The sequence below is a fragment of the Eurosta solidaginis genome, chromosome 2, assembly GCF_040869045.1.
Source record: "Eurosta solidaginis isolate ZX-2024a chromosome 2, ASM4086904v1, whole genome shotgun sequence".
In the NCBI taxonomy this organism is placed as follows: Eukaryota; Metazoa; Arthropoda; class Insecta; order Diptera; family Tephritidae; genus Eurosta; species Eurosta solidaginis.
Genome location: NC_090320.1, coordinates 26994666 through 27020426, shown reverse-complemented (window position 1 = coordinate 27020426; position 25761 = coordinate 26994666). Strand labels below are relative to the sequence as shown.

Genomic DNA, 25761 nt, shown 5'->3' with positions numbered 1-25761 from the left:
CGACTACGATGGCTGTGCCATATTATGCGAATGAAAGATGGTGCCTCGGCTAAGAAAATATTTTTATCCGAACCAGCCTACGAATAGCAAGGGATGAGGGTGGCTCCCACTCCGCTGAAAGGACCAGGTGGAAAAGGATTTAAATTACCTTGGTGTTACCAATTGGCCCAGGTTAGCAGAGCAGCGACTGGCGCGCCTTCTTGGACGCCTATAAACGGTTAAGCGTCAACTAAATAAATAGGTTAGTTGGCTGCCTCCTCTGCCTAAGGGAGACTCACGTAGGCCGTTGTGGCCCTTTGTGCTACAACGCGGGGCCCATATTTCCTATTTCCCTACTTCCGAAGAATGTTTAGTCCGCAGTGTTTGTGTTTGCAGATTCAAGCTCCGCAAGGCACTCTAAGGAGTGTTTGTGGAGGCATCGGTACCTGGTTTTTGACAGTGCGGGACAGTGGAACAGATAGTGTTCTACGCTTTCTATCTCCTCCTCGTCCATACAGCTTCGGCAGAAGTCATTTGTCTGTAGGCCCATATAGGCACCATGAGTGACCATGAGACAGTGACCTGTAAGAAGGCCAACTAGTGGGCTTATAGAGATACGGTTTCACAGTATCACCGATTGCGATCTCTTTTCATCCAGCTTAGGCCAGATTTGCTTGGATATGTAGGTTCCATGGCCCATCTGGGGTTTGCTTGATCCGTGAATAAAGATCGTAGGCAGTGCTTGCAGGTGTTTAGGGGAGGGCTGGCCCAACCAGCGGAGGTTATTGTTGCACGTTGGTGCCTTACCTAGCTAGCTCGTCCGCAGGGCAGTTTCATGAGATGTCATAGTGGCCAAGAACCTATATTATGCTTAGGTTGCAATTTTCAGCTAGTTTGTTGAGGGTTTCTCGGCACTTCAACGCCACTATTGACGAGGTGCTACTGCATTGCAGGGATTTTATGGCAGCTTGGCTGTCTGAGAAAATTGAAATAGAATTGGTAACCTGTACAGGCCGGCCGCAGGGGGAGGATTTTGGGGGTTCAAACCCTCCCCCCTCCAAGGAGAATTGACTTCATGATATAAAAATTTATATTTTTAAAGCACCATCACATTATTTAAAAATATAAAAGCTAATTTTATTCGCATGAAAAAAATGTATAGAATATGGAACGTAAGTAACAGTCAATATGGCATTCAAACCCCCAAATAAGCCGAAATTCGTTTTTATTGTAAAAGTAATACTTTCGGTAATACGGTCGCTTAAAAATCGTTTGGAATTTTTAGAATTGTTTTTGGGTCAAGGCGACTTTAAAACTGCTCAAAAGTGCCACCTTGTTAGACTAAAATTTAATGGCTACAAAACTGTTTCTCGAGTTTTTTGATCTTGAACTCTTAAAATATATGAACGTTGTGAACATCGTAGATTTATATGGCTTTGAAATAACATTTCTATAAAAACAATTTTGAAGTAAAAATGAAATTATATAAATGGTTAAAACATGTCAATTATGAGTGGGTTATATGTATGTAAATAATAAGATTTAACCTAACCTGCTGCCGAAAAACATCTTTATTACCTACTGGATACACCCGCGCCCCTCCCCCGCCCCTCTAATTCTTCCTTCGAACACAAGATTCCTTAGCCCGAATCGATAAACTACACCGAAGATGGCACAACGCCGCAACCGATGAGTGAAAATCGTTCCAATATACATACATTTTTCAAATATTATTTACTCTTTCCTCATATACATCAGTTCAGTACATTTTTCTCTATGGCCAAGCTTTAATTAACAGTATTTGAATCCATATTTGTTTATTTCGCTTTTGTTAAATTTTAAATAAAAATTTATATTGTACAAATTATTTTACAGCAAATAAATATTTATGTACTTATGTAGATATCCACTAATAGTTTTATGTTACTTATTAATGTAAAACAAATTGCTTTTGGCAACTGATCAAATTAGCCTCGGACGGAATTTGCGATGTAAACTCTTCTTTGATCAGCGATTCAGGGACTAGAAAAAAAGAAGTGGAATGTTATATTAATAATATTTAAAATTTATTTATTTTCCTTCTTCAGTTTCCGATACAGTGGAGCGTTTTGAAGAAATTTGTGCCAAAATCGCGGCAAAAAACTGATTTTTGGAACGGTAGATTAGTAAACATTTCAAAGTTTGGCTATGGGAAATATTTTACTAAAATATTACCAAAAAAAGGTATTAAAAACATTTTTCAGAAATTTCCGTTTATAAACAATAAACTAAAGTGTGTCCCACTTTTGCAGCTTATGGCGACTTATGAAGGCGTAGCAGTGTGCGGACCAACTTTGTCACTCCAAAATACGAGCAAAATTCAAAAACTATAACACTGTGCAACAGCCGGATGGGTATTGCACCAAACGCAGTTTTTTGTAGAGATTGAGGCTTAGGTAGACAAAGTATACTATCTTCGTTTTTCGAAGTTAGCCTCCAAAAAATACATATCGGCTTTCGAAGTTCGAAATTCTACATTTCGAAATTTTATTTATTTTTTTTTTTGTTAACGCGTTCAGCAAATTAAAAAAGAAAAATGTGGTCGTGGTCCGCCTTTTTCTTTTATTTGAATGGCTGAATTCTTTTTTTGAAAAATTACAGTACGAGCAATTCCAGTGCAGAGTATGTGCAGACATGATAGTAGCCACTATCATGGGATTATCTGACTTTTCACCTCGTATAACAGCTGTTATACTAAATTTCACAAAAAAAAAGAATTCAGTCCTTCAAATAAGGGATAAGAGTGGACCACGGCTATATTTTTACTTTTTTAATTTGCTGAACGCGTTAACAAAAAAATAAAATTTCGAAATGTAGAATTTCGAACTTCGAAAGCCGATATCTATTTTTTTGGAGGCTAGCTTCGAAAAACGGAGATAGTGTTTTGTCTACTTAAGCCTCAATCTCTACAAAAAAGTGGGTTTGGTCCAGTACCCAGAAAAAATGTTGATTTTGTCGCATAGTGTAATTGATCACCGAATGTACATACATATATTGCCAAACGAGCCATGACTTTCGCATAGTTGTCGGGAAAGGCTCCTCAACTACAGCATAAAAAGCTCTCATCAAGTCTATGTTAAGTGTATCTTGAATTCACTGCTGTGCCGCAAATTCTCATCACACATCATGGGGCAGCAAGAATTTCACAAATAGTGGTGAGTACATTTTTGAGTTTTCCAGCGCAATTACACTGTACAACACTCGAGACATTTTTATAACAGATTGATTCCGAAGCAAAAAAACGCTCGCTTGTCGAATTTAGCCTCCATATCATAGATATCATTGCAAATAAGCAACATCAAAAGCCGAAGTATTTTTTTTTCAACTCTGAATAGTAAATCAGCAACTGTCAATACAAAAGAAAATACAAAAACAATTAAGGAAGGCTTCGGGTGTAACCGAACATTACATAATCAGCTGGGATGTTTGGAGACAAAATAAGGGAAAATCACCATGTAGGAAAATGAACCTAGGGTAAACCTGGAATGTGTTTGTATGAAATGGGTACCAAATGGAAGGTATTAAAGAGTATTTTAAAATGGAGTGGGCCAGAGTTCTATAAGTGGACGCATTTCCGACATATCGCCATAAAGGTGGACCAGGGGTGACTCTATAATGTGTTTGTACGATATGGGTATCAAATTAAAGGCATTAGTGAGGGTTTTATAATGGAGTGTTGTTGTTAGTTGTATATGTGAAGGCGTTTTCGAGATATCGACCAAAATGTGGACCAGGGTGACGCAGAACATCATCTGTCGGGTACCGCTAATTTATTTATATATGTAATACCACGAACAGTATTCCTGCCAAGATTTCAAGGGCTTTTGATTTCGTCCTGCAGAACTTTTTCATTTTCTTCTACTTAATATGGTAGGTGTCACACCCATTTTACAAAATTTTTTCTAAAGTTATATTTTGCGTCAATAAACCAATTCAATTATGATGTTTCATCCCTTTTTTCATATTTGGTATAGAATTATGGCCTTTTTTTCATTTTTCGTAATTTTCGATATCGAAAAAGTGGGCGTGGTCATAGTCGGATTTCTGCCATTTTTTATACCAAGATAAACAGAGTTCAGATAAGTACGTGAACTAAGTTTAGTAAGGACATATCGATTTTTGCTCAAGTTATCATGTTAACGGCCGAGCGGAAGGACAGACGGTCGACTGTGTATAAAAACTGGGCGTGGCTTCAACCGATTTCGCCCATTTTCACAGAAAACAGTTATCGTCATAGAATCTATGCCCCTACCAAATTTTACTGGGACTGGTAAATATTTGTTCGACTTATGGCATTAAAAGTATTCTATACAAATGAAATGAAAAAGGGCGGAGCCACGCCCATTTTGAAATTTTCTTTTATTTTTGTATTTTGCTGCACCATATCATTTTTAGAAGTAGGCGTGTTCGTCATCCGATTTTGTTCATTTTTATTTAGCATACATATAGTAATAGGAGTAATGTTCCCGCCAAATTTCATCATGATATCTTCAACGATTGCCAAATTATAGGTTTCAAAACTTTTAAATTACCTTCTTTTAAAAGTGGGCGGTGCCACGCCTATTGTCCAAAATTTTACTAATTTTCTATTCTGCGTCATAAGGTCAACCCACCTACCAAGTTTAATCGCTTTATCCGTCTTTGGTAATGAATTATCGCATTTTTTCTGTTTTTCGAAATTTTCGATATCGAAAAAGTGGGCGTGGTTATAGTCCAATTTTGTTTATTTCAAATAGCGATCTGGGATAAGTGCCTAGGAACCTACATACCAAATTTCATCAAGATATCTCAAAATTTACTCAAGTCACGTGTTAACGGACAGACGGACATGGCTAAATGAATTTCTTTTTTCGCCCAGATCATTTTGATATATAGAAGTATATATCTATCTCGATTAGTTTATGCCGTTGCGGATTACCGTTATGCGAATAAAACTAATATACTCTGTGAGATCTGCTCAGCTGAGTATAAAAAGTTTTTCACGGTCTGTAGCTTATACTTGCTATAGCAACGTTTCCAATATCAAATGCACAAAACTCTCAACTGCCTTAATATATTTGCTTTGTTTATTGCTTTTATATAGATTTTTTAAAAGCGTAAAAATGTAGGTGTGCTTTGCTCATTTCTTATTGAAGTACAAATCACAATACAAATACAAAAATTATATGTAAACTGAAACTGAAATTTTAAATTTTGATGGGCCCCTTAATGAATTAATTTTGAATAAAAATTTTTTTTTTGAAAAATTTTATGTTGTAAATTTGTTAGTGTAAATTTGAATATCACACTGAAGTGCCTTGGCTTCATAAGGAAGTGCTTTTTCTTTACACTTTCATATGAAATTCATCCACTTTCATATGAATCGAATTTATATGTGAGGGCAAATGTCAGTGCTATGCAATTTTTTTTTTTTTTTTTGTATCAAAGTGTGATCTGATAATCCGACACATGTACGCCCATGCATTTTGATGTTCTGAATCAGAACAGGTCCCGCTTCGGACCTATTATCAAACACTCTCAATGGTTAGCTTTTTTAGGTTAGGACCGAACTGATTTTTTCTGAAAGCGAACTCAAATTCAGCTCATAAAAATGCGTGGAAATACACGCGTCGCAATGGCAGACCCATTTGTACACAATGACCAGATATGCCCATTTTTTTAATTTTTTTTGGCTGTGCGAGTGGTTTTGCCAGTGTTTTGAGGTGAGGGCCGAAACCCGCATATGGGAAAATATTCATCACATTACCAGACCCGCCTATTTGTCGGTAGCCTTCTGTTTGATATAGATCCACATCCAACAATTATTTATTAAGAGTCTTGAAGACGTCCGAGCTTCGTATAGCTGAGGTTGACATTTGGATTGGAAAATCTATAAAGCTTGATATTTCGCTTAACAACCTCTTGGATCGCATCATACTTTCGTTAAAGCTGTTACATAGGAGATTGTAGTAGTGCACTTAGAAACGGCGCTAAAAGTATCTGCAAATCTTTTGCTATCGCCAGATTCCGTATCGGTAGTTAGCTCTTAATCCTCTGTATATTTAAATTAAAAACCTGAGGAATAGGTCGAAATTTAATTTGTCGAGCCTCAGCCATCGATATGTGGCACAGAAAATTTAATTTTAAAAACAAATATCTTCAAAATGCCCCATACTGTAGCGCCTATAAATAATGAAATTCTTACTTGGATTCCAAATGGGACAAGGGTATGGTTCCATAAGCTTTGTGTCGCCAGCAGGAATTCCTTCTGAAATTGTACAAATTGTAAAATTTTGGTTTATGATTAATTTTATTAAGTCTTAAGACAAGCAAGATTAAAAATCACTCCTGTAAAACCTCTAAACTCCAGTACCTGTGCGATAGAGATTCCATCAGCTCAGACTTAAACTATTTTTATTACAAAAGCCAAAGTTGCCAGCTCCCTTTACTTTGATACACACACTGTCATATTTCATAAAATTAAGAAAATATGCATACACGTGGCTAACTTGTAAAATCATTCTAATGTTTAGTTTTCATTAGTCAAACTGACTGACAGCGAAAACCGCCTCAAGCTGACCCGCTGGTCAAAAGGGTTTCCATTATGTCTCATTACCGACTAGAAGTCCATAAAGTAGTGTGTGGTCAAAACCCATACTAAAATTTTGTGCTAATTTATTTCACAACCCGTTTCACAACCCATTTCACAACCTGTGGCATTATTTATTGATGGGACGCCATTTACAAAGGAAAATTAATTTGCCAACATTTTAGCAAATGCAATATGAATGTTAAACTTTCCATACCGTTGGGCAATTGTCGTTATCGCTTTTTGGTTAATTTGACTCTGACCTTGTAGTCAAAACGCACGGCAAAGGCATTTGACATTTTATGACAAGCCGTTTTCATTGGTATGGCCATGTTTGTGGTCAAATTTGATGTAGTGAAAACCAAGCATAAGTTGTCTTATTCCAACACAAGTAACTACGGGTACATACTCAAGTACCTTGCTCATATATCGAATACTTTTAGTGGTGGATTACCTCATGCAACTACAGAAAAACCTCTCCTAATGGAAACCTCTATTAAGCGGACAACTCCCTTTGTCGAACAGTTTTTTTGTGCACCAAGTTTCAAGTTCAATTTTTAGAACGAATTGCCCTCCGTTAAGCGGACACTCTCTTATCCGGGCGTAGACAGTGATATGCTATTGAATTGAATGAAAAACATCTACTAAGATGACACGAACCTCTTAAGCTCACAAATTGTGAGAATACAGTGTATTCTCTCTTAAACTGCCAAATTTGTCCGCTTATGAGAGGTGTCCGGTTATGAGAAAAGTATTATTGATGAATGTTTAAACAGTTTTATTTCCAAAACAAGAATATTAATACATACAAAAAGACTGAGTTAGGAGGTTCATAAAGCTTTGTTCATAAATTAAAGAATAAAGTTTTGTGTACAAAATATTCAAAATAATTGTACGGAAGGTTATGTTGTGACGTTTTTTGAACCTTTCCAGCCAGCCGGATGATGCACTAGAATCGTCGTAATTGAGTCTCACTGCAATTTCTTTAGCTTTGCTCCTTATGAGTGTGCCTGACAGAGTAATGCTCTTATTTCGAGCCTTCACAAACCATTCGTAGCACATTTTATCAATATTAATGCCTTTGGGCTCCCTTTCTCTCCGGGTTGGCGTCAGTGTCCCACAAATTTAAAATTTGATCTTTGTTTTTGATAATGCTAGCAGCTTGCGTTTTACTGATCTTACATTTCTTTGCCAACTCTCGTACACTTAGTTTTTCTTTCTTATGAATTTCAATGACATTAACTTTGTCTTTAATACTCAACACTACTTTAGGCATTGCGATTCACGTACGAACACACACAAGAAGATACTAACTACGTGTATGCAATAGGTACATACATTTTTATGTTTTTTACTGTATTGAAAACCGGTTCTTCGTATTTAGGGGATTCCCCTACATCCATGCACGTATGTATTAGTGAATAAGCAACAGCTGTACGAATATGGTAAAGAGTAAATGAAAAAAAAAGTGTTGTAAGCTGTCCGGTTATGGGAAATTAAAAAGCCCTTTGGGGTAAAAAGCAAGTGTCCTGATATGGGAGGGTTGTCCGCACAAAAGGGAAAAACTTAAAAAATTCTTAAGGATTTTTGTGGTACTTGAAAAATTTTCCGTTTATGAGAGGTGTCCGCTTAAAAGAGGTGTCCGTTAGGAGAGAGTACACTGTAAACTGAATTTTGAAAAACGTCGCATTGGTTGCTTAGATGTGTATTGCCGTATAAAACCAATTTGAAAACGCATAAATAAAACATAGAGAGGACATAGAACGAAATTTTTTTTAGATACATACATGTTCGAGTATAAAAAGCTCACAACTTGGTATCACTTTTATGCAAATAAGTTAGGTTAGGTTGAACTGGCCAGTCCGTAAGGATCTCAAAAACTGAATGTGTTCATGGTTTTACCAGAAGCTTTTACTACGACCAAACTGAAAAACCTTCTAAAAACCTGGATATGTATGGTAAATACTAATGGTGATTTCTTTTCTACACGAAAATGAATATGAAAATGACGCCTTCACGCCAACTCTTCAAAAAGTTGTGTTCTGTTGTAAAATCAGTGTAGCCCCCAATAGAGGGCATCATTATCTTTTCTCAACAACCTACCCCTAAAAATGGCCAAAAATGCAACATTACTTGCCCTCGCTGCCATTGGCGCTGCAGAGAACAGCCCTGTCAATCAGCTTATGAATAAAATTGACAAATAAACACAGTATACTAAAATGAATTTTATTTGAATGAATGTAATTTTCGAAAGTTTTTGTTTATTTGGCGCGAAGAAACAGCTGATTTCGTGACAGGGTTACAATTTTTATTCTTTTGAAGTCATGCAGGGTGGCACTGAACATTTTAAGTGGCTACAATTTCACAGGGCGAAGTGAGAATCTTAAAAATGTTTGCCCCTGCAAGTGGCGACATTTTCGTGTAGAAAATAAATCACCATAAATGTTTTAAGAGACCCACCCCACCAGCTGCTTCTAGACCTTAAAATTCATATTAAAGTAATTTTTGACACTTTGCAGACCTAAGATTGGTTACACACCTTTTCTTGGTTGATCATGTGGCTATTGCTCCTTTCCTAGTTCATTCGCCTTTTTGTCATCATCTATTACCATATGACCCTATAATGGTTGTCAAATTCTCTCTCTTTCAATTCTACAACTACTAAATGCTTTGCTATGCTCGCCTTAATGACGGCCTGGTTGTCTATATAAAAACGAGTAGGTATCTATCAAAAGGGTCAAACAGTTTCCAGACAGTAGCGTAAATATATTCAATAAGTTTTGGTTGCAACCCTATTTGGGAACTCTCCCTAAAACTATTAAATTTCTGAAAAATTATGATATTTTTCGCGATTAGTATTCAAAGGTTGCGTAACAAACTCTCGGGATCCTACTTATTCACAAGTTTCCCTAAGTTCTTTGACAAATCCACGCCATATCTAATAATGAAAGAATATTGATTTACAGTTTCAATAAATCACGGAGTAAATTTAACTTTACATCAAGCCTAGTACGTGAAAGTAAACATGATGCGGCTCAATAAAAACTCTCAGAAGCGAAGAAAGTTCTGCAATAGTGCTTAAGGGCTAATTAAACTTCCTTAACCCTAACGCCATAGTTGTAACCATACCCATATCCATAACCATCTCCAATGTGATCGATTAATGGTGCCTTAACCTGAAAATCGTGAAAATTTCATAAAAATTAAGAAACGCAAAAAATTACTAACATATGCCACAAAGAATAAGTCTCTTAGTCATAACGTATCCAAAACAATGAATAAAATCTACAAAAAGTTATTAAATTCACCAACTCAAATATTTTTAGGTTATGGATATGGCGAGAAACCAAAAACCAATTGGTTGGCTATGGTATGGTTATGTCGTTAGCGTTATGGTATGGCACCATTAATCGATTACATAGGTAGGTTCAATCAGCTGTTTTATCTGCTTATGGTTTTATGATTATAAGTCACCATTAATTGGCCCTTTAGCCAATTGCTGCCGCAAAAATGCATAACTGTACTTTGAGCCGTGCTCCGACTGAAATCTGAACAGTACGTGATACTTTTTGAATCGAGAGAAAAATACAAATTAAGTCAATATACACTTACCAGGGTTGATAATGTTGTTATAATTGTTAACTCCAAATAAAGGCGGGGAAAAGCTGGTCTAACCATGAAAAAGGATATAGTTTTCACTATCGCAAATATTATTACATAACCATTTATCTAATAGATAAAGTCTTCTTACCGCTGTGTTATTCGGATAGGTACCTCTTCCAGGTGTCGGCCCGTAGCTAGACAATGATTGTGTGGGTATCCATTGAGTACTAAAAAATACAGACATTATTATGGAATTAACTAGTTCTCCCATTCGTCGTATGGAAACATTTTAGGACTTTACAGCGAATATGACGGTCTGTCCATATGACACAGTACAAATCTTTAAGACCATTACTTGTTGCTTAGAGTTCTAAAATTTTCTGAAAGAAATTGTTCCGCACTTGGAAGACGGAATGAGAGTGAGACTTTTGGCTGCTCGAAAAAAGCTTTAGCACCAAAAGACTACTTCGTTTTGGCTCCACTTGTACCACTTCTTCAACGTGGTCTTGAGAAGAATCTCACTTATCACTTGTCAAAAAGTGCCAAATTTCGTTTCCGCAGCGCTGCTGGAAACTGCTGATAATACCACTGCTACTGCCACGAGTTACAGCAATTTGTGATTGATCGCACCTATTGGATGGGGCGAAGCACTGCTACAACAACAACAACAGCAACCGGCCGTCAGACTCTTATGGCCAAAAAAGTGACACCTATGACAAGGCCTAATACTAACTGGTAGCTCCAAGTCAATCAATGTATCGCACGTTACTGTGGGGTTGTCGCCGACCGATATACTGAAGAAGCTCGCGACTTTAGTGAGATGTTTGTTGTTGTTATGGGTACAAATGCCAAAACCTCCTCAAGGTTTAGTGTAGTGTTGAGGATGTGGCAAGCCATTAACCGGATAAGAATCCTTTCACTCTTGTACTAGCACCTTCTGCTATTAGCCCAACTGTCGCGGGAACAATTTCTTTAATCCCCCGAACTCTTAGGCCTGTGTTTTTTTCGACTGGCATGCCTTACCGTGGAAATATTCTAAGCCGCTTAAACCGCTACGGGTCCTCTTCTTATTGTAGCGAAAAGGAAACTCGTCGAAGGTTTTGTGGAGTTTTATCGATTTACGTGGTCCTTTGCCGGATATTGATCCGTTACGTTCAGGAAAATAACCCAACTATTTCGGGAACGAATTTATATGACCATGTTGAACCTTGAGGTTCTTCCAAACCCCTCACCTGGAGCCCAGGAACGCCAGAGCCTCGCCATCTAAAAAACAAGAATCCACAACACGTAGATGAGGTTGTAATTTGAGTTGGATAACCTAAAACTTGCGCTCGACTAATTTTTGGCCTGCCCCGACTATGGCATTTCCAGAAGTGCAGCGATAACAAGCTAGGCATTCTCAAATATTCTAATAAGTCAGACAGCCTTTTAAGACTTAGCATATTCCAGGCGCATGTCTTCAATCATAATGCTCTTGCCCTGACCGTCATCAAAATCAGTATTCTCATTCAAGGCTTTATCAATTTTTTCATTGTTATGGGTTTTTACAAGGCAAGGTCGAATTCGGTGATTAACTACAACTTAGTTCTAGGAAAACGTTTTTGAATATACATATATTTACGTACTTTGTGTTGTATCTGTAGTAGGTTTGGCAAGGTGTATGGTGATTGAAAATCAATTTCGATGGGCAGGTATCTGTGAGCAACTTTGGAAAATGTCCCACTGTACGATGTGGCCGTTTCATTCTTCTTCTTCTACGGTAATTACCATTCTCAAACATATTTTCGTAATGAGCATCTAATGACCAATAATTTCCCTTACGTTCGCCCGTACCCTCACGTGGCATCTTAACGAAACATTCGTTCAAACTTAAATTGTGACGTATGGAATTTTGCCAACCCTTTTTATTTTGTTCGAAATAGGGAAAGCGCGTTGTAATGTAACTGTAAATTTCATTTAATGTGGCACGCTTTAGCGGTGAATTCTGAAAATATACATACATATGTAAAAATATTCTATACTTTGTGATATACATATGTAGGATATCGACGGCTGACAATTCAAAAATACCCTATCTTAGAATATTTTTGCAAAAACGCCTCATCTCATAGATGGCGGAACTATACAAGGTGGCAGCATGGTGACATACCTACAAACATAAATAAAAGTTCCATGTACTTTCTTTTTGTAAATTCGATGGACTAATATCAAAATCGTACTGCGCCGGAAGTTGATGTATCAAATCAAATAAAAAAGTACACAATCAGCTGTCCAGTGCTACCACATTGTATAGTTCCGCCATGATCTCATAGGTGGCGTTTTCGAAGCGGTCGCTATGATGCAATAAAACATATAGGTGAAGTCAGTAGTTGACGACACTCATAATCCAGTCATTAATTTGAAAGTAGAAGGGAGGGAAAATATTTGTAGGAAAAGCCAAATTCGATATGTCTCCGTATAAGAATGTGTCCCTTTGATAGAAAAGAGAGAAGGAAGGACAGAATGAGAACCAAAAGGAAAAAAGGGAAATTTGGAAAGAGGGAAGATACTTTATGCTATAAAAATCGGATTTTTCAACCGCTTGGCGTCGCGACGCATTATTTGGTTTATTTCATACAAAAGCCATCATCCCGTCGAAAAGGTCCTGAGACAGATAAATCCAGATAGAAGTCTGGTTCAATTTGTTCATATCTTGTCTTTAAGGGTCAATTAATGGTGACTTATAACCATAAAACCATAACCAGATAAAACAGCTGATCGAGCCTACCTTATGGAAGTCAATGTAATCGATTAATGGTGCCATACCATAACGCTAAAGCCATAACCATACCATATTGGTTTTTGGTTTCTCGCCATATCCATAACCTAAAAATATTTGAGTTGGTGAATTGAATAACTTTTTGTAGATTTTATGCATTGTTTTGGATACGTTATGACTAAGAGACTTATTTTTTGTGGAATATGTTTGTAATTTTTTGCGTTTTCTTCATTTTTATGAAATTTTCGCGATTTTTAAATTAAGACACCATTAATCGATCATATTGGAGATGGTTATCGATATGGGTATGGTTACGACTATGGTGTTAGGGTTAAGGAAGTTTAATTGGCTCTTTAGTTTGGCATCGCTGCTTTTAATTAACCTTCTTTTTCAAAAGTAGATGTCGCTGCTTGGCCTTTAGCTGTTAAATGAAACACAACAGCGACATCTGCTCATCACAACTCATGTGTACAAAAATATCATGCTTCTTAAAGCTGGAGTCATTGGTGCCGTATGTCATATCGCTGTATCCGTATCCCTAACGTAATCAGCTGTTTATCGTTACGACGGTAAAGCTGGAGACATTGGTGCTTTATCGGTAACCGTATCGGTAACCTTTTAACAGCTGATTCGACCAACCTTATGAGAATCAATGCAATCGATTATTGGTGCCGCTAAGGTCGTAACCGTATCGTAGCCAACCAATTGGGTTTTAGCTGGAGTCATTGGTGCCGTATGTCGTATCGCTGTATCCGTATCCCTAACGTAATCAGCTGTTTATCGTTACGACGGTAAACCAAACCCCAATTGGTTGGCTACGATACGGTTACGACTTTAGCGGCACCAATAATCGATTGCATTGATTCTCATAAGGTTGGTCGAATCAGCTGTTAAAAGGTTACTGATACGGTTACCGATAAAGCACCAATGTCTCCAGCTTTTGGTTTACCGTCGTAACGATAAACAGCTGATTACGTTAGGGATACGGATACAGCGATACGACATACGGCACCAATGACTCCGGCTTAAACCAAAACCCAATTGGTTGGCTACGATACGGTTACGACCTTAGCGGCACCAATAATCGATTGCCTTGATTCTCATAAGGTTGGTCGAATCAGCTGTTAAAAGGTTACCGATACGGTTACAGATTTATAGGAGGATGTAAATGAAAGAAAATTTGAAAAATAAGGTGGAGGCATGTAATATTTTTTTTTACCTTCCCAGGTAATTAATACTCAGCCATAATGTCTGTCGGTTTTATAATAATAAGGCTACAAGTATTCCAAATTGTTTCTGCGTCTAGTAATCATTACGCTATGCGACAAAATCAACTTGGGTATTGGACCAAACCAACTTTTTTGAGGAGATTGAGGCTTAAGTATAAAAAGCACTATCTCCGCTTTTCGAATTTAGCCTCCAAAAAATAGATATTGGCTTTCGAAGTTCGAAATTCTACATTTCGAAATTTTATTTTTTTTTTAACACGTTCAGCAAATTAAAAAAGTAAAAATGTGGTCGTGGTCTGCTCTTTTCCCTTATTTGAAGGGTTGAATTGTTTTTTTGAGAAATTTAGTATAAAAGCTGTTATACGAGGTGAAAAGTCAGATAATCCCATGATAATGGCTACTACTTTCATGTCTGCACATACTCTGCACTGGAATTGCTCGTACTGTAATTTTCCAAAAAGAGAATTCAGCCATTCAAATAAAAGGAACAGGTGGCCCACGACCACATTTTTACTTTTTTAATTTGCTGAACGCGTTAACAAAAAAAAAAAAAATTTCGAAATGTAGAATTTCGAACTCGAAAACCGATATCTATGTTTTGGAGGTTAACTTCGAAAAACGGAGATAGTACTTTGTCTACATAAGCCTCAATCTCTCCAAAAAGTGGGTTTGGTCCAATACCCAGCCGGCTGTTGTACAGTGTTATTACTCACCGCCGATCCGGGGTTTTCGTAAACTATTTAGGTCCAGCCATTCAGCTCCCTCGATTAAAACCTTATCATGTCCACTTGGGAGCATAGCAATTTGGTGCAACAAAATTATGTCCGGGGAAATAATGCTAAAAAAGAAGTAATGCCCGAGTGCCTTAAATCATTTTCATAAAGGAAATGACGCCCATCGACAAAAGGAACTGCAGGCCGCGGGCGTTATTTCATATTTCAGAAACATGAAGAGTAGAAAACAATCAATATATATATATTTCAATATATTAGGATGAGAATGAACAATATTGACTTCACCAGTCTGTTTTATTGCATCATGGCAGACGCCGACATATCTCTCACACAACCGACAATATAAGGTTGGATGTCTAAAGGTAGGTTGTAATTTCTGTATAATATACAATTTCATACCTGAATCGCCATGGCAATAAGCGCCACATAACTGTAAGGTGGTTTTGAGCTGTTAATATCGTTTATTATTTGTTCTGTGGATCTGAGAATTAAATAAAGTAAAAATTAATTTTCACTTTCAAAAACAGCTGTAACCATTTTTACTTCTCTTTGGTTGGCTCAAATGAATAATTTAGCTCGGAACACTTTTTCTCGGACGATTCGCTTACTATTGAGTTATGCATATTCTCAGAAGTGTATTGGTAGTGTCTGAAAATTTATATAGTTAGAAACGTATTAAAAAGGTAGTCGTAAATTCGGTTGTACCAGAATATTAGAATTGCATCTGCGGATGTTGTATCAGAACGCCGTTTGTAGTGGTAGCGTGCTCTGCATCCCACACCAAAGGTCCCGGAAAAAGTAACATCAAATATTTAGAAACAAGTTTTTTCAATAAGAAGAAGTAAAGGTGTCTAAGTTCGGGTATAACCGAACATTATATACTCAGCGTGAGTTTCAATTGTACATTTCATTTCAGATAAATTACTTTTTTACATAACACGTGGCACCGTCCATTTAAAAAAAAAATGTCTCCCCATTTCCTCTTACAATAAAACTTGTTAAGTGAAATATCATTGATTCAAAACTATTTTTTGCTAAGTTATAGCTTATTATGCTAGTCTACGACCCTTATAAAAATCCTTTATATAAAAATGGGCGTGGCCTTAAACCGATCTCGTCCATTTTTTCTAGAAATATTTCCTGCTATAGGGAAAATTTGTGTACCAAATTTTATTACGATCCGTTAATTTTTGTTCGAGTTATGACTCCCAAAACATAGAAAATTAAATAAAAAAATGTAAGGCGCGATAACCTCCGAAGAGATCTAAGCCGAGCTTCTCTTCCAATTTGCGTCGTGCTCCTCTTGATTTTCCCTACAAATTGGCCGGACGGGACCTACATGTTTTATGCCGACTCCGAATGGCATCTGCAAGGCAGATGAGTTTTCACTGAGAGCTTTTCATGGCAGAAATACACCCGGAGCGCTTGCCAAACACTGCCGAGGGGCGACCCCGCTTAGAAAATTTTTCTTCTAATTGAAAAACGTTATTTCTAAAATTTTGATGTTGCTTTGCCTGGGGTGTGAACCCAGGGAATATGGTGTGATAGGCGGAGCACGCTACAATCACACCACGGTGGCCGCCAACATAGAAAATTGCTTAGTCGTAAAAGGGGCGGTGCCACGCCCATTTTTTTAAATTTTAAGGTTTTCCTATTTTTTGTTATAAATCCACTTGGGAAATGAAATACCATTAATATAAGGATCTTTTTGCAAAGATATAGCTTATTTTAATCGTCCACGACTCTTAAAAATCTTTTATATAAAAGTGGGCGTGGTCTTTGACCGATTACGTTAATTTTTCTTCAAAGCATTCCTTATAGTAAAGGCAACCTCTCTGCCGAATTTTGTTACGATAGGTTTAACGATTTTTGATTTATGATTAATTATATTTGTAAAATTGACTTTATCACAACTGGGCGGTGCCACTCCCATTTTAAAAAAAATTTGTAAATTTTTATCAAGAGTCTCAATATCAGTTCACACGTCAAATTTCAACATTCTAGGTGTATTATTTACTAAATAATCAGGTTTTTTGTGTTTTCCAAAATTTTATATATATATATATATAAAGTGGGCGTGGTCATTTTCAATACCAATCTATTCTGGGTCCACATAAGCTCGTGTACCAAATTTGGTGAAGATATTTACTCAAGTTATTGTGTTAACGGACAGACAGACGGACGGACGGAGATGGCTCAATCAAATTTTTTTTCGATACTGATGATTTTGATATATGGAAGTCTATATCTATCTCGATTATTTTATACCTGTACAACCAACCGTTATCCAATCAAAGTTAATATACTCTGTGTGCAAAGCACGCTGAGTATAAAAAGAGGGTTCGCCCCTCGGAAGTGATTTGGTAAACACTCCGAGTGTATTTCTGCCATGAAAATCTGCTCAGTGAAAATGTATCTGCCTTACAGGGAAAATTAAAAGGATCACGACGCAAATTGCAAGAGTAGCTCGGCACGTAGATACATAGGTATAATGCCCAAGTGGCTAATGAAAAGACGTTTTGATACCAAAAAACTCGTCTGAACCTATGTTACATCGGATATGAACTACATCCAGCCTGAGTTGGTCAAGAATATTTGGAAGACCTTTTTCCGATAATCTACACAGATTTTCCATAAAGGGGCTTCCGAACGATCTTAGACGTGTTCTAGCTAGAGGCGAGCATTTACACAGAAGGTGCTCTTTAGTAGTTATGTATTTGCAACTTCTGTGGTGATCATTATGCGGAATACCCATATTTTCCACATGCGTGCCCAAAGCCCAATGACCAGTGCAAGTCGGCTTTTGGTGTCGGCTCTTGATCTACTCAGTAGGCTCCTTGTCCTTCTGTCATTCAATTCTGGCCACTTTTGCTGATGAACTTTGTACATACATATGTAAGAAAATTTCGAATTTCCCTTTTGGCTGTCCCTAGGGCTGTGGTCCTCAGGCACATTCCTACTACAGCCAATAGACTGGCAATAGATTTTTCGCCCTCCTCGCTAGGGCTAATATTGAACATAGTGGAGTAAACGGGCAGTGGGACCATATTGCTCACTCACTCCATGCTGGCGCTGAGGACACTTGGCACAGATTGCTAGGAGCTTGAGATGCTGGCTGATAGAATAAATAGAAAGAAACTTAATAGGTCCTGGCTTTTGACAGGGTTTTTCAGTTTCGTTGTTGAGCGAACTTCTGGTAACACTATGGCATCAATCAGTTTAGTGCAACCTTACCTAACATTCTCATGCAGTTTGCGTCGTGCTCCTTTTAAAATTTCCCTACAGATTGGACGCGTTTTGTACAGACTCCAAATGACATCTGCAAGTAGATGGTTTTGAGAAAATATTTTAATGGCAGAAATATACTCGGAATGTTTGGCAAATTATTGGCAAGAAGCGACCTCGCTCAGAACAAATTTCTCTAATTTAAATAACTTGTTTCTAAAGATTTTGATGTTGCTTCTCCCGGGCCTTTAACCCAGAACCTTCGGTGTATAAGGCGACACGCTACCAAAACACCACAACGGCCGCTGAAAATTCTTACAAGTACAATAATGGTGATATGAAGGCTGACGTCCAGAATGTACTTAAGCTATGGAGTGAGTGTTGTTGTTGTTGTTGTGATGATAAAGACACTCCCCTTTGCCGGATATATGTAGATTCGGTAGGTTCAGGTAACAAGCACCATTAAGGTACCAGCCCGACCATCTCGGGAACGATTTAGCATGACCCCATTGAACCTTCTAGGTCAGCCCACTCAACAGTTCTATGAGGAATTTGGGGTCACCGCCTGCTACATACATATGTGTATAGTTAAGGGTGAACTGGCCGGTCAATAAAGACCTCACATAGACTGTCCATAATGTTACCAGAACGACGACCAGCGGCAAGAACCCCAGTCAGGTGCCAGGACTTATGTTATAGAATAACTCCGCCCATTTGCAAATACTAAAAGTTTTCTAGGACCTATCTTGATTGCTGCCTTGAGATTAGGAAAATCTGCAGAACGTAATAGCTGGAGCCTTGACCTGGGAACGCAGGACACAAAAGAAGGAACACAGAACGTGGTCAACCGTTTCTGCCTGCTACTGACGAGGCCTAACTTATAAGCATCTGATGGCAGAAGGCAGTGTCCATTTAGTATGCCCAGCGTGAGCCTTAAGTCTTCTCTCTTCAGAGATATTAGCCAGTTTGTGAGTCTAATATCGTAGGCTTTGCACATAATCTTAGGAATTTTGCAACCCGGCGCATTTGTTCACGCCTTTCCTATTTGATGGATCATATGCAACTCCTGTCTCCATTTGATTTCTCCCAAACGGGTTGGGACGTCTGCCAACACATCGGCCTTTTCGTTACCTTCTATCCCTTTATGAACGGCAACCCGGAATAGATGTATTGTTCGGCCTGAGCGAAGTTTTTCCAATGCTTATTTGCATTCGAGAACACTTCTTGATGAAGTACTGTGTAGGATTACGCGACTGCAGTTTAAACACACTTCCTCCAGAATTTCTTCACGGCTATAATTGCCGCCTGAAAAATGCTGCAGTAATCTGGCAGCCACCGTGGTGTGATGGTAGGGTGCTCCGCCTACCACACCGTTTGCCCTGGGTGCACACCCCGGGCAAAGCAACATCAAAATTTTAGAAATAAGGTTTTTCAATTAGAAGAAAATTTTTCTAAGCGGAGTCGCATCTCGGCAGTGTTTGGCAATAGCTCTCAGTGAAAACTCATCTGCCTTGCAGATGCCGTTCGGAGTTGGCATAAAACATGTAGGCCCGTCCGGCCAATTTGTAGGGAAAATCAAGAGAGCGCGAGCAAATTGGAAGAGAAGCTCGGCCTTAGATCTCTTCGGAGGTTATCGCGCATTACATTTTTTTTTAAACTGGCTGCCTGTGGGATCTACTTAATTCTGGATTGACATAGTAAACAGCAGACCTACGCCTTCCGTTAACCTGGAGCCATCTGTATATGTATGTGAATTCATGTTCTGCCATTTCTGCACCCTGGCGCAAATCTCTTTCGAAACTCAGGACTATTAAAATTTTTTGAAGATTTGTAACTAAAAACCAATTATCCAAGAAGTATCACATTTGTATAACTTTTTGGAAAACTATTCAAGTAACATTAGGGATATTCTCTCTGCCTAGAAACCATAAAAAAATTGTCCATTTTATTGTAAAAACTTTTTTCTACGTATTCCCTCTGTCTAGAAATCATAGAAAACAAAGAAAATTAAGTGGTGCGTTCCCTCAGTGTCGTATATTTGGTCTAGAAATGTGAAATATTTTCTAAGTTTAATACTCTTTTAGACTGAGAGAATTGCCCAGTTATAGAAATATTAATATCCCTTTTCGTCCAAAAAATTCCGTATAAAAATTTTCTATGCTTTATATTTTTTGCTATTTTTCTTCGTTTCTCATTCCGGACGAAAATAATTTTTCGGACGAATAGCCACATCGATAAAAAAAAGGTAAAGAAAGGTAATTCACTGTATTTAACGAAAGTACACCCGAAAAACTGCGCGATAACAAATTAATAAGGCAGGTGGGTATAACACTACTACATTTTCTTTTTCTCATCATTTTCTAGAATTTTTTTTTTATTAAATGCGCAAATTATCCTCTGATTTATAAAACTTAACGAGTTAACGAAATACGTTTTTCTTTATTAACTTAAAACTTTGATTTTGTGTTAATTAGTTTGAATTTTGAGAGGAATTTCCGTCGGCATTTTTTTATGTTTAAAAGTCCACTTTACGCCGCTTTCACACTCACCGGAAATAGCGAACAATTTTTTGATTTTTCGTTGCGAATTTAAAATTTATATTTTATTAATTCTATTAAAAAAAAATAAATAGCAATAAACTTATTATAAAACATTATTTATGATATAATATTTGTGTTCCCAATTAACGCTTATTTAGTTTATTGGCAAAAAAAAATAAATCTCAAAAATTACATTACGATATGGTTAATGGTTGTAAATGTACTAATCGTCTGTCGATTTGATGATTTGATCTGTAGCAGTATAAAAGTGTCAGACTGCAATTAAACATTATGTAAATATGTATATAAGATGTTTCGAATTTTAAAGTTGCAAAATCAGAATTCTCCAGCATACGCGCATATTAGGGTATTCCAAAAATGCAGTTGTTTGCAGAAAGACGACCCATTTCACCCACGCAATTTATATCTTCTTGAATACATATGCGCGGTTTCATGAGAAAGTGAACCTTGGTGCGGAGAAAATTTCCCTTTGAAAAATGGAGATAGTGTATATACAAATCCTTAAATTTATTTTCATTTCCTTTTTACTTGCTTTATATTAGGTCGGTTGAATGTTTGTCCGCTTTTCATACAAATCTTTCAATCGATTTTTAAGTAACTTCTCATTGAGCTACAAACGTGAAACTTCACGCATAGGTTAGAACACCGTGACAATGGAACAAAAGGAAAAGAATCCGTTAGGTGACGCACGGATCGAAATAATTAGATAAGCATTTGAAAATTTTCATACCAGCTTTTAAGTAACTTCTCGATGAGCAGGAGACTTGAAATTTCAAACTTAATTCAGAGGCCGATGACAGCCGATGACACGATACAAAAAGATTCGCTAGGGGGCGCACGGCATGAGATATTTAGAAAAATCGTACGAAACGGTGGGAATATTGGGATTGATTTTTATGTAAGTTCTCATTGAGCTACAACTTCACAGATAGGATAAGATGCCGAGAAAATTTAAGAAATGGAGAAAAAAATTCCTTTAAGTGGCGCACGGATCGAAATATTTAGATAAGAATTTGGAAATTTGGTGTTTTGAGATCGATTTTAAAGTAACTTCCCATTGAGCTACAAACATGAAACTTCAGAGACAGGTTAAGACACCGTGACAAAGGAACAAAAGAAGAAAAAATCCGTTAGGTGGCGCATGGATCGAAAAAATTAGATAATAATTTGGAAATTCAAAACCGAGTTTTAAGTAACTTCTCGATGAGCTAGAGGCAAAAAATTTAGAGCTCAATTCAGAGGTCGATGACAGCCGATGACACAATACAAAAAGTTTCGCTGGGGGCGCACGGACTGAGATATTTAGAAAAATCGTACGAAACGGAGGGAATTTTGGGATTGATTTTTGTGTAAGTTCTCTTTGAGCTACAAGCGTAAAACTTAACAGATAGGTTAAGACACCGAGAAAATGTGAGAAAAGGAGAAAATAAAAATTAAATAAAAAAAATTTTAAGCACTTCCTTTATATAAATGGACAAAAATTAGCGAAAAATGTCTTTATATAAAGACATATTCTTGATAAACTTTGATTTTTTAAATTTTGACATAGAAATTGCCAAATTACTTATGAGAAGTAAAAATATAAAGGTGGAGCGCAATTGATTGACTAATAATATCTCCTTTCCTACCAACTTACCAATCCAAGTAATGTGCGCTCCACTTTTATATTTTTACTTCTCATAAATAGTTTTGCAATTTCTATGTCAAAATTTAAAAATCAAAGTTTAGCAAGTATATGTCTATATATTTTTTTCGTTGATTATTGTCCATTTATATAAAGAAAATGCTTACATTTTTTTTTATTTTTTCTTAAAATAAAATGCTGATTTAACTATTTAAATTAGATTGAAATAGCTCGTTTTGAAAAAGCTATCAAACGTCTTGTGATATCACTCGTGACAAAAAAGTCAAAAGTTGATTAATTTTGTTTCATTGATTGATAATTGATGCATGTATATTGAAAATTTGGTTTGGAGACAAACCGGTTTCGGCATTGTGCCATCTTCAGTGTTTGTCTTATATTTATAGTTTGTAGGTGCATGAGCAGTTATTGTAAAATTTGTTGTTTTTTTTTTGTGTGTTATGTGCTCATTCAGATACTGGGGTGGTTTTCACTGAACTTGTGTGGTTAGCGGAGGCAGAGTCAGTAGTTTTCGTCGTTTGACCTTTTTTGTATGTTTATTGCTTTGGTTCGTTTATTGTTTAGTGTATATTTGTTAACGCCTGATTGTCTGTTGTACTTTTGTGATTACTTTGTAAACAAGTTTTAAAGGTTCAAATATTGTGTCAGAAGTAGTGTTTGTCTGTTTCGTTTATTATTACACCGTCGAATGTTTTTTGTTTGTCGATTTCCATGTTTTTGAGTACGTTCAGACGTCAGCCTTATGCATGTACATGAAGGACTTGACTCTTTTATTGATGTTTTTGGGGAACATTTATTTTCGACGATATGACTCGCAAACTTGAACTCTGATATGATAGCTGCATTTCGTGTTTTCTGTTTTGTAATCTCTAATGTGTTCTCTGAACCTCGTTCTTACTTGTCGTCCTGTTTGTCCTATGTAACTCTCGTCATCTGTTTTTTTTTTCAGTATAAGTCATTGTTGTACAAGTGTTTATACTATCCTTTTTATTATTTATCATTTGTTCTCGATGTTTCCTTTTCAGTTTAAAATTTGGAAAATCAGTCCAATATACAAGTCCTTTTATCTCATAATCGTAACACAGTGTTGGAAACTCGTTTTAACTTTATGTAGCAATTCAGTTGACTTATTTGAAGTTGGTGAATGGGTTATTCAACAATTAAGTATGTCCCACCCGTGACAGGTACTCCAAAACAGTTTTTAAAAGTAAACATTGCTAAAATACCTTATAATCCAATAAATACAGAAGCTAACTATGTTCAGCAGAAATTTTCAGCGAAAAACGACATCTTTGAATCTAAGTCAAAGCTTTAGAAAATAAAAATTCTTAGAATTTTTTACAACTCATTTATTTAGCTCATGAAATAATTCCATGACGAACCATATTTCGGCCCCTTCAAATACTTTACTTAGAGCACAAAGAACAAATTTTCAGTTTTCAAAGCCATATTTGTAATTTATGAATGAAAAACTCAAAGTAGTCATATAAAAACGAACTCAAATGTAAAATATTTAAAGTAAGCATTTTATTTAGGGCAGTGTTTTCGTAAATTAGGTCACATTTTAGCCAAGTTTTAACTATATTATGGGATGTTTGCTGCTGCTCACACTAGCCTGCTCTAACAGCTGCTCCACTCTGCCCTGATCTGATCTGGTCTGCACTTATTTCGTGTTCGATAAACAGATCTTAAGTTTTTCAAAAATACAAAGATATTTTGAGTTTTTTCAATAACTGTAATAATTGAATGTTTATCGTTTAATACCAATTTCACACAGAGGCTTAATGACATAATTAGTCAAGTTTTCTACATTAATGCCCTAGTTGAACTCAATCTTCCATACAAAATACAAATTCTTAATTATCTCATTAATGCTTTATTGAATGCCTAATCGAGTGAAAAATCAAGTCGGCTTTGCTTGGTGCTTCGAATTTTATTGTCAATGTAACAAATGACAATCAAAAATAAATTATTTTCAATAATTTACGAAAAATAGAAAAACACGAAAAAATTTAAAATTTAATTTTCGCTACATTTGCTGCAAAAGATAATATGGATTTTTCGAAAATAGGTACATCTTTGGTTAGGTGCAACATCTATGGATAGTTCCGCATGCATTTTATTTTGATTGTATTTATAGTTAAGAAGGAAACGACTGCTTTCTATTTAAATATTTTTTTGTAAAAACGGTATATTTTTTGGGGCTGCTGACAAATGTTGGCTTAGTGAAACAAAAGGCCCTGTATGAAAAGGGAAACTTAATTATTTCATTAAATAGAATTGTGATTCGATTAAGTTTCTGTGTGAAAATTGTATAAACCTTTCTCTCAGAGCCAGAAATCCCCAGCTGGTGTGACCAAAATGGTTGAACAAAGATGAAATATTACGTAAAAGTCTGCTAGTGAACCATATACTTAATCCTTCAAAAACGTATATCAAAAATGTACATGCTTTACAGGTTTTTACAGTTATAGGTAATTTATAGGTTTTTATAAAAAAAAACTGATTCTTATTTGGGAAAGAAGTATAAAAAAATAAATGTAAGGCGCGATAACCTCCGTACAGATTTCAGGCCGAGCTTCGCTTCCAATTTGCGTCGTGCTCCTTTTTTAATTTTTCCTACAAATTACCTATTTGTTTTATGCCGACTCCGAACGGCATCTACAAGGCAGATGAGTTTTCACTGAGAGCTTTTCATGGCAGAAATACACTCGGAGTGCTTGCCAAACACTGCTGAGAGGCACCCTAATTGAACCACCTTGTTTCTAAAATTTTCATGTTGCTTTGCCCGGGACGTAAGCCCAGGATATTAGGTGTGGTAGGCGGAGCACGCTACCATCACACCACGGCGGCCGCGTAAAGAAGTATATTTATTCTTAAATGGAATGCCCTAATGCAAATATATTAAGAGTATATAATGTGTAAATATGTAATTTGCCTTCGTTTGCATTTTTCGCCCTAGCCAACAATTATAAATTCGTATGAATATACATAAATGCACATAGGGACATGCATACATATATAGCACATTTGTGGTATATAATTGGTGCTCACAAAATCGCTCCAAAGTCAAATATTGCTTATTGGTTGTTTCTTTCATGCAAAAATAAAAATAAAAAAATGCCCTTAAATGTGCCCTACATTCTGTTGCATCAATTGCTAATTACTCAATTTATATAAAAAAAAATTACACACACATTCAGACATAAGCACATAACTATATTTAGCACCTGATAAGCTTAACGAGATTTGTAGTTGATTAGTAATTATTTTCCTTTTAAGAGCTTACTTTTAATCAAAAATATTTTTTATTTTATATATTGACAAACAATGTGTTGAAAACGATTTATATTAAGGAAACTGACTTTTATTAAACACAAACCAAAGATTGAAGTATAAGACAGTTACAAAAACAAAAAACAA

At 36.5% G+C, this 25761-nt stretch overlaps 1 protein-coding gene across 2 annotated transcripts; it reads right to left on the bottom strand.

The window, feature by feature from the left end:
- Window positions 1-1721: 1721 nt before the first annotated feature.
- LOC137239435 (forkhead box protein I1-A-like) lies at window positions 1722-20884 on the bottom strand. 2 transcript variants are annotated; one of them, XM_067764742.1, is made up of 9 exons: window positions 20685-20884; window positions 15616-15678; window positions 15454-15558; window positions 15310-15391; window positions 11815-12173; window positions 10338-10416; window positions 10199-10256; window positions 6203-6265; window positions 1722-2001 (listed from the first exon to the last, which is right to left on the bottom strand). In XM_067764742.1, exons 3-9 carry the CDS (start codon window positions 15531-15533, stop codon window positions 1910-1912), a joined length of 813 nt encoding a protein of 270 aa, XP_067620843.1. In that variant the 5' UTR covers window positions 15534-15558; window positions 15616-15678; window positions 20685-20884; the 3' UTR covers window positions 1722-1909. The 2 variants fall into 2 exon arrangements, with proteins under 2 accessions (XP_067620843.1, XP_067620844.1); XM_067764743.1 differs by lacking the exon at window positions 15616-15678.
- Window positions 20885-25761: the final 4877 nt, after the last annotated feature.

Coding starts and splice junctions, on each gene's coding strand:
- LOC137239435 (XM_067764742.1), bottom strand. CDS start 15,533: ATGCATAACTCAATAGTAAGCGAATCGTCCGAGAAAAAGTGTTCCGAG. Junction 15,392..15,453: donor TTTGAGCCAACCAAAGAGAA/GTAAAAATGGTT, acceptor TTTAATTCTCAG/ATCCACAGAACAAATAATAA. Junction 10,257..10,337: donor CCTATCCGAATAACACAGCG/GTAAGAAGACTT, acceptor TTTCATGGTTAG/ACCAGCTTTTCCCCGCCTTT.